The 9,128-nt window shown below is 36.0% G+C and overlaps 1 protein-coding gene across 4 annotated transcripts; it reads right to left on the reverse strand.

The window, feature by feature from the left end:
* Positions 1-46: 46 nt before the first annotated feature.
* On the reverse strand, positions 47-6,987 carry LOC132645510 (protein ABIL1). 4 transcript variants are annotated; one of them, XM_060362523.1, is made up of 10 exons: positions 6,619-6,987; positions 4,395-4,463; positions 4,209-4,291; positions 3,791-3,941; positions 3,601-3,700; positions 3,388-3,477; positions 3,222-3,306; positions 3,050-3,102; positions 2,861-2,964; positions 47-440 (listed from the first exon to the last, which is right to left on the reverse strand). In XM_060362523.1, the coding sequence occupies exons 2-10, from the start codon at positions 4,434-4,436 to the stop codon at positions 285-287; spliced, it is 864 nt and encodes a 287-aa protein (XP_060218506.1). In that variant the 5' UTR covers positions 4,437-4,463; positions 6,619-6,987; the 3' UTR covers positions 47-284. The 4 variants fall into 4 exon arrangements, with proteins under 4 accessions (XP_060218506.1, XP_060218505.1, XP_060218504.1 ...); XM_060362522.1 differs by having other exon boundaries at positions 4,395-4,488; XM_060362521.1 differs by lacking the exon at positions 4,395-4,463 and having other exon boundaries at positions 6,619-6,985.
* Between the last annotated feature and the right edge of the window lie 2,141 nt (positions 6,988-9,128).

Genomic DNA, 9,128 nt, shown 5'->3' on the forward strand with positions numbered 1-9,128 from the left:
CATTGAGGATGGATTACACTCGGCTTAAGAATACTGGACAATGCAGTTAGAGAATTATTTTTCCAACAATTTCTTCTACAAGAAGACAGATATTAACATCTTTACCTTACAAATATACACACTGCTCTTTATTGATTCTCAAACGAAACAAATTGCCTATGATCGTGGGAAACTTGTGAATGATCTTAAAAGTAGGTGTTCTCCAGGTGATGGCCTAGTACAACTTCTCTTTTACAGATGGAAAGTTAGATGGATGGCACCTCTTGCTCTGATTTTACTGTAGATTACGAGACAGCACTGGTCTTCAACTTAGATGTCTTATGCTTGACAAAGAAAGCCGAGAGCATACTCCTGCTGCGATTAGGTGCACGGATAATCTCCCGTCTTGGATTATCAAATGATCTGTATGGTGTTAGAGGTTTGCTGCCCTCCAGGGTACCCTGCAAAAGCAAAATTTCACTTAAGCTATAAAGAAGAAAACAATTCAGATTACAGAGAGAGAGAGAGGAGATAGGAGGATGTTTGATCAATTAAGACTTGCAGTCTCGGTCTGGTCCTATTAGATGCTCCATAACTTCAAACAGACTATAAGACCGAACAAGGTTCAAAACCAATGATACAATCCGAAGCAAAATTTCAGAAGATATCCACATACTAAATTAGACCATGAAGAGAGAAGAGGCAAACCGTCTACGCTTATAGATAGACGGCCACAAATGTTTTACATCAAAAGAGATAAAACGAAATGGCAGACAAACCAGCTTTAATACCAAACAAGTTATTGCTCTCCAGCAAAAGTGCATATTTACCTCTTGGAATTAAATTTTTTGGAGAGATGAAGCTAACTAATTGAAATATAAAAAGTTAAGTTGTCTGATTGATTAAAAAGTACAATGACAGATTGCAAGACTTTGACTACTAAACTACTTGGAAGCTCATATTTCAATTATGTATGATCCTCAGATAGCAATGTTAAGCAGTGATACTCATGTTTCACCAAGTCATCTAATACTCTTCCCTACAACAACAACAACAACAACAACCCAGTGAAATCCCACATCTTGGGGTCTGGGGAGGGTATAATGTACGCAGACCTTACTCCTACCAAGGTAATCTAATACTCTTCCCTCTGAATTATATTTCCTATTCTGTAACTCACAGTTACCACACAATTATCAAGGCAGAGTTTTTTCTCTCTTTTTTTTTTTTTTTTTTTTTTTTGATAAGGTAAAAGTATACAATTATCAAGGTAGAGTTGAAATGTGTTGTTCAGTTTTACGTTAGGGTGGCTTTGGTTTACATAACATAAGTGCGCGCAAACACACAAACTTATTTAAATAAAGAAAAGCTATAGTGAAGTGGAAAAAGTTGCACCCATTAACTTTTTCTAGAAAATAATACTACATAGTTAAGATTCTTTCCTGGGAATACAGAAATTATTTTTGGGATGGATGAAACAGAATTATGGACATCGAATAGGAATTAGACAGATCCACTTCTCAGAGAATTCAAATTATAAAGGTATCTGAATTCTAGAGTATTTACCTTAACATGCCAAACCCGCCAAAGAATTTTTTATGTTGGATGGAACCACAAAGAGCCAAACATATAACAAGCACATATATCTTTTAGATTATTGGTCATATTCTTGTCGATTGGTAAAAATACTTATTCGATATATATATATATATCATAGGCAAACCGTAGAATGGATAAAAACGACGACTATGAGCATAGATGTATATTCTTTCTTTTTGATGAAATTAATTGTATATTCTTTCTCTAGCTTTTGTTTTCCACCCTTCAAGTGATGCTTTTCGAAGAAAAGGAAGGAGTAACCTGAGTTAAAATCCAGATACCTCTAAACTAAACCCTTCTTTTCACCTGTCATGCAATGCTGTTGAGGGAAATAAAAAGGAGGAAGAAACCAACTAATTACAGATTTAAATAGCTAAAGAAAGGAAGAAGAATCCCTGGTCCCCTCTATATTCCCCCTGCAAGGGGAACATGCCAAACAACATGGGGCTTTCATAATGGAGGTCTCAGGTTCGAAACCCCCTGCCTATGCCAGCAGGGGATTTGCCTTCTGGGCCGAGCTCGTCGCACGGGGCTTGCCTAGTGCGGGTTATCTCTCCTATGTGGTTTGCGAGCTATTGCACAAGAGCTGGGTTTACCATGTGCGCACCCGAAGGGTAGCGGCTGCGGGTTCCCATGTCATTAAAAAAAAGGGGGAACAAGCCAAACAAAATTTTTGGAGAAAAAACAGAAATTCTAATACATAAACATCAGTTCTGACCACTACTTAGAGCCTTCAAAGGAGAATTTACTTATGTAAGTGCAAAAATTTCTGAAGAGACTTTGAGCTCAATATTCAGGATCATGCTGCCTATAGCATCATAGACATTTTAGTTAGACCCCTTTGTTTGCATTACCAATGTTAGACGAATAACATGTGATCACTAACTTGATATGAAAGCAACTGTCAAAATAAACAGAAGGATAAATAGAACACACGAAAGTGCTGAAATTGATACTTTTTGTTACTACTAGCACGGAATTTATGCAATGACAGTTATGATCATTATCAATCTTCCTCTTACAGAATAACTACTACCAAACCAAAGTGGATCGACATCATTTTCTTCTAAACCACTTTAGCTACTATAGAAGTATCAATAATTAGTAAAAGAAGAGCAAATTGACGTGTCTGATAACAAGATTGACAGTTATATAAAGGCGTTCTATAAGCAGCTGTCATATAACAACACTAGGTGCAGTTTCAGGAAGGATAGCATGTAATATAAGGAACAGATAGCATGATATATTGAACTGTTCTTCCAATAGATGCATTTGACATTACCTGCCGCGTGACCCCCAAAGTTTGCATCGCTAGGCTTGATGCAGGACGAACGTTGGGTGACTGAGGACGAGCTGCATATGTTTTCTTCCGGGTATTCTCTTCATCTGATCAATGAAAATTAACAGTAAGAAGCCATGAGTCTAACACATCATCATGTAAAGCACAAGTGAACATGGAAACTTCACATACCTAACAAGTTGAATGCGGCTGATGCTTTTTCAGAACCTTTTGCTTCCTCAGGACTGCAAATGTAAAGAAAGATCAGTTTTTCTACACCTCTAGAAATTATTTGAGAATATTATCCAGAAAAAAATGATAGTAATCTCCTTCTCAAAGCTTCCAGATCAATACCACCACTAACCTCATAAAAGTACGTGAAGTCCCTTTCAATGTCGATTTGGTTTCTGTTGCCAGATGCCAAGAGAGAGTTTTCGCAGCAGGCGTACCTAATTCAGAACATACGATAAGAACGACGAAATAAAATGCCGAAGAAAATACGAGACATTATCATCAAGAAGTCACGCCACCTGAAGGATAAAGGCGGGGTCTTGCTTGTAAATGTTGCCTCGAGTCCATCTTAACTTGAGGGCTGAAGTGCACCTTCTTTCCAGCAGAATCTAATTGTTCATCAATCAGGAGAGAGAGAAGTGTGCAAGTCAGGTAAAAAGGATGAGGAAACAACCGCAGAAAACAGCAAGAGCTTTAAGAGAAATGCAATAAGGACTAAAAAGTAGCCGTACTTGGCAAAATATAATGCTTGTGATGCCTTGGGATGACAGCTAACAGCTGTTGCTGCCTGAGGCCTTCTTTCTCAGTGTATGTTTTGCATGTCAGAAGTCGCTGAAATAAAATAAAGAAAAGTAAGTTCGGTTCCATCCTGTCTTAATTCTGAAAGAGCCATTTTTCATTGGGGAAAGTACCAGAAGTTACCTGATCAAGACACGTGACCTTTAGCTCCATGGTTGTGACATCCAGTGTTTGTTGCTCAAGCAAGTCGGTTAACTTATAAGCAACAGTTCCCAGGTGGTCGACAGCATTGACAAGAGCTCTTACAGCATAGTCTTTCAGGTTATCAAGAACCCTGAAAACAAGTAGCATTAGAATATGAGCACAAAGGAGCAATGAAAGAATGCAGCATGACCAAGCATAAACGTTACCAGCATTTTGGAGATTGCCCTAAGCATACAAAAGATTTTTGCTGAGAAGGCTAAAAGAGCCCGTACAGCCAAGGATCAAAGAGCCTATGGACATAATTTGCTGCTACCTACTTTTTCTATGACTGCTGTAAAACCTAGGAGAAGCATGAAAGATTGACTGAAAAATATTATGTTCATGGGAATACTCTTACATTTGTTTCTGCTCGTTTTGAAGATAAGACTTCTCACAATATTCTGCAGCAGAATAAAGTTGCGGCCTCAAGTTCTTGAGTTCCTGAGACAGGCAACACATGATCATTGAGTTAAAACAGAGTTCTTGCAAAGGTTGAAAAATGGTTAAGATGGGAACAGCCTCTAGCAAAAATGCAACCGCATACAGTTGACCCAATGTGGTCCAGCCCTTCCCCGGACCCGTGCATAGCGGGAGCTTAGTGCACCGGGTTACCCTATATATCAATATCAATCAATCACCTATCAAAATAATATCAATATCAATCAACCAAAAACTCCTCAATCCTAAACAAAACGTCGGGATTGCCTATATAATCTTCCGAAACCATTATGCTCTACTCAAGCCTAAAACTACTAATTAGATATGTCATATATTTGGAGAAAAAATAAAGCCATGTTATAAATACAGTAATCACTAACTGCTCCTTAACGTGACAAACCATTCTGTATGTAATACCAATAAGCTGGCCCTCGCATGTGAACATAGGCAGCCACTCAATAATTCCAGTTTCAACTCTCCAAAGTCCTATTTGATCCACATAACTAACCAACTTACAACAACAACAACAACATACCCAGTAGAATCCCACAATGTGGGGTCTGGAGAGGGTAGAGTGTACGCAGACCTTACCCCCACCTTGAAAGGTAGGGAGGCTGTTTCCGAAAGACACTCGGCTCAAGAGAGAACAAGACAAAAAGTTTAGATAAGGACAAGCATATCAAAACAATATGAAAACGAGAAACAACAAAAGCGAGAAAGTCATGATAAAACAGTCTGGAAAGAAAGGAGCAGTAGCTACCATAGATAAATAAGATAATCAAAGTATAAAACCTAACAAATATAAGAAAAAATCAAATGGCAATAAACGAATGAGCAAAACTACAACTACTAGGACGAAAGAATAAGCGAGACTACCTCCTAGCCTTCTATCATAATCTGAGTCCTCCACAACCTCCTATCTAAGATCATGTCCTCGGTAAGCTGAAACTGCGCCATGTCTTGTCTAATCACCTCTCCCCAATACTTCTTTGGCCTACCTCTACCTCTCCTGAAACCGTCCATAGCCAACCTCTCACACCTCCACACTGAGACATCTGTGTCTCTCCTCTTCACATGCCCAAACCATCTCAGCCTCGCTTTCTGCATCTTGTCCTCCACCGACGCCACTCCCACCTTATCCCGGATATCTTCATTCCTAATCATATACTTCCTAGTGTGCCCACACATCCACCGCAGCATTCGCATTTCCGCGACTTTCATCTTCTGAACATGAGAGTTCTTGACTGGCCAACACTCCGCCCCGTACAACAAAGTCGGTCTAACCACCACTTTGTAGAACTTGCCTTTAAGTTTTGGCGGCACTTTCTTGTCACACAGCACTCCGGAAGTGAGCCTCCATTTCATCCACTCTGCACCAATACGATATGAAACATCATCGTCGATATCCCCATCTCCCTGTATAATAAACTCAAGATACTTAAAACTTCCTTTTTTTTGGATGGCCTGGGTACCAAACCTTACTTTCTCGTCAGCCTCATGTGGTACACCATTGAACCTGCACTCCAAGTACTCTGTCTTGGTCCTACTCAACTTAAATCCTTTAGACTCCAACGTCTATCTCCAACCCTAACTCCGATGCGAGTCTCGTCAATCAAGACTAGGCCATCCGCGAATAACATACACCAAGGCACCTCACCTTGTATTTGTCGCGTCAATCCATCCATCACCAAGGCAAACAAAAACGGGCTAAGAGCTGATCCCTGATGCAACCCCATCAGAACAGGGAAGTGCTCCGAGTCTCCTCCTACTGTCCTTACCCTAGTCTTGACTCCATCATACATGTCCTTTATCGCTCTAATGTACACCACAGGTACACCTTTAGCCTCCAAACATATACATTATAAACAAAATGATGCAATAGCTCAATAACACAATGCACATCCACATATGAATCAACAACTACATATCATACATATATATTCAGCTATATTCAGACCCATTTTATTAAACAAGTCCCAACGATTTCAATAAATGACCATAGCCATATTGTATCTATAAGACTATAACCCTCTTTGCGAAATGGTTGGAGTTAGAAAGTCCCTCCACATGATACATATATGAGTAGCTAAACAACAACATACATCCTGAATCAGTCAGATTTAAGGTAATTTGAACTTGTATAGAGTATGCTCCATTACCTGAGTTAAATAATTTGTTTTTTTTTTTTCGTTCAGCAGACGAATATTTACATTGCAAATTCAACAAAAATATTTAAATAGCTAAAATATTCGAAGCTACAACACAACACACATTGTCCTAGCAAATAACCAGATCCGATCTCGAATTAGACAAAAGAGAAGTAATGAAACCTGTAATGCCTTAACGAAACTCTTGCTTCGCTCCATTGACACTTCATCAAACGTCATAGCCGGAGTATTCTCAAGCTTCAATTGCTCTATTTCCATAACTTCTCTCTTCCAAACAAAAAAAAATTGCTTCCAGATCAGTCGATCAACGAATCATATAAAACAGTCGTTAATTAGACAATGAATAATTGTTTTGAGATGGATTAAGAGTTAAGGAAAGGGGGTTTGGGTAGGCCACAGCGGTGGTAGGAGAATTAAATAAGGAAGTGTGTGTGTGAGTGAAGCAATCCCGGGAAGTGCGTCCCTGTTATTATAAGCAATGTTTTTGGGGAACTGGGAATATTGAAGGAGTTAATTGCAAGTGAAAATGACGTCTCTATTTATTGTGGGCAGATAAGAGGTGGTTCAACTCATACTGTAGTGTTAGCTCCTCCTACCTTGACCCTGATGGTGGACCCCAAACTTCAAAAGAAATTTCATCATTATTCCATTCAAATTATATGTTGAGTTTATAAAAAATAATTGTCTCAAATTATTTAAGTTTTAGAAGTTTAAGGTATTATTTTTTGTTTCATCTAGCAGCTAAAAATTACTTATTTTGAGAAGTATTTTTTTAAATATTTTTTTAAAAAATTAATAAGCAGATTGTGTTTGACTAATCTTCTCAAAAAAGTGCTTTTGAATGTTAAATTACAAAAAAGAACAAGTATCAATGAGTTTATTATCAAGATTGTTTTATAGAAAGAAATTAGCTTAAATAGTTATTATGGAAGACTTCAATTAAGTTTTTGCTTTTATTTAATTAAAATTTAACAGTACATATTGAAAATTTCAATTAATATAATATATAGATAAATAAAAATGAATAATAAATATTGATATAATATCAACACGATGATTTAAATATACTAAAAAACTACAATCAAAATAAATTTCAAAATCATTCCACAAATTAAAATTCAACACCAAGAATTATTAATTAGAAATTAATGGATTAGTGAGGGATATACTTTCTAAATATGTATTTATGGTAGGGATATTTTTGTCTTGACAAAAATAAATTTTTGCTTCTGCTTTTACTTAAAAGCAATTTTACTTTTGGCCAAACACCTCAAATATCCAAAAGAGTGCTTTTTCTACAAAAAAAAGTTAAAAAAAAACGCTTTTCGCCTCAAAACCGCTAGGCCAAACAGGCTATCAGTACAACAACACATAAATAGAGTAAATATTTAATGTAGAGAGATTATAACTTAGATATAAATAAGTGTAAAATCGGTCAAACACTCCTCCTAATTAATAAATATTTTTTAAGGGGCGTGTAAAACAAAATAGCGACAGATAATTTGAGACAGGGGTTATTAAATTAGGGGTGTCCATTGTATATTTGATAATTTTGATTTTTAAAAATATTTTCATCGTTATTATATCGAATTAGTTTGGTATGGTTCTGTATTTTAAATTTGATTTCAATTTTGTAGGTATGATAAGTTTGTAAATGTAACGGTGGAGAATTAGGATTGCGACAATCATGAAACTCTTTTATCTTTGAAATAAATGAAAATTGTCTATTATCGACTGAAAACATGCTTGGATAATCTGTATTACATATCATCATTATATATAATTGAGTACTTGGTTTATACGTAGTAGTGAAGGCGAGAAGCTTTTAATTGGAGGACTTTTATGATTTTAGGGCTTTATTAGTTTATATTTAGATTAATGAACGTTTTATGTAGGTAATAATATGACTCTATTGGATTTCATACGTAGTAATTAAGTATGTCAATACAATATTTGATATTTTTTATATTTTACTATAAGGAGCCGTTTGGACATGATTTCATCTCAAGAGATGAAATTATGAGATGAAATCATGTTTGGACATGCAATTTGAATTCTTAAATTGCAGTTTTTTTTTATAAACATAAAAATCTCACAAGTTGTGCAAACCATCAAAATTTTCTCAATTCTTATAAAATCTTACCAAATGAGTAAATCATAGTTCATAACAAAATTAATACGTTATTAGAAGGCCTTTCTAAAAAATACAACATCAATTGATTAAACTTTAGTTCAATAAAAAAGGAAAATTTAACATGAATAGTAATGTAACTACTCTTTAATATAATCCTCCCACATGGTACGAACAATATATCTATCAACTTATGGATTTTTTTTTTACAAAATATAAACGTATGGGTTAAATTTTATATTTATAATTTTTGAAATCATGATTTCAAATCCCAAATCATGCCTTTTTGAATGATTTGGGATTTCATCTCATGAGATGAAATCAGAAATAAAATCGCATGTCCAAACGCTGTTTCATCCCATGAGATAAAATCGCATATCCAAACGCCTACTAAATACAGAAAATCAAGATTTATTTCTAGTACTTTTATATGATTCTAATAATATGCATAATTCTTTAATGGACCGTGTTTGTCTTTTGACTCTTTGTATCTTCAAATTCTATTGTTTTTATAAGATGAAACAATGGAGTATTGTTTCTG

The sequence above is a fragment of the Lycium barbarum genome, chromosome 6 (assembly GCF_019175385.1).
Source record: "Lycium barbarum isolate Lr01 chromosome 6, ASM1917538v2, whole genome shotgun sequence".
Lineage (NCBI taxonomy): Eukaryota > Viridiplantae > Streptophyta > Magnoliopsida > Solanales > Solanaceae > Lycium > Lycium barbarum.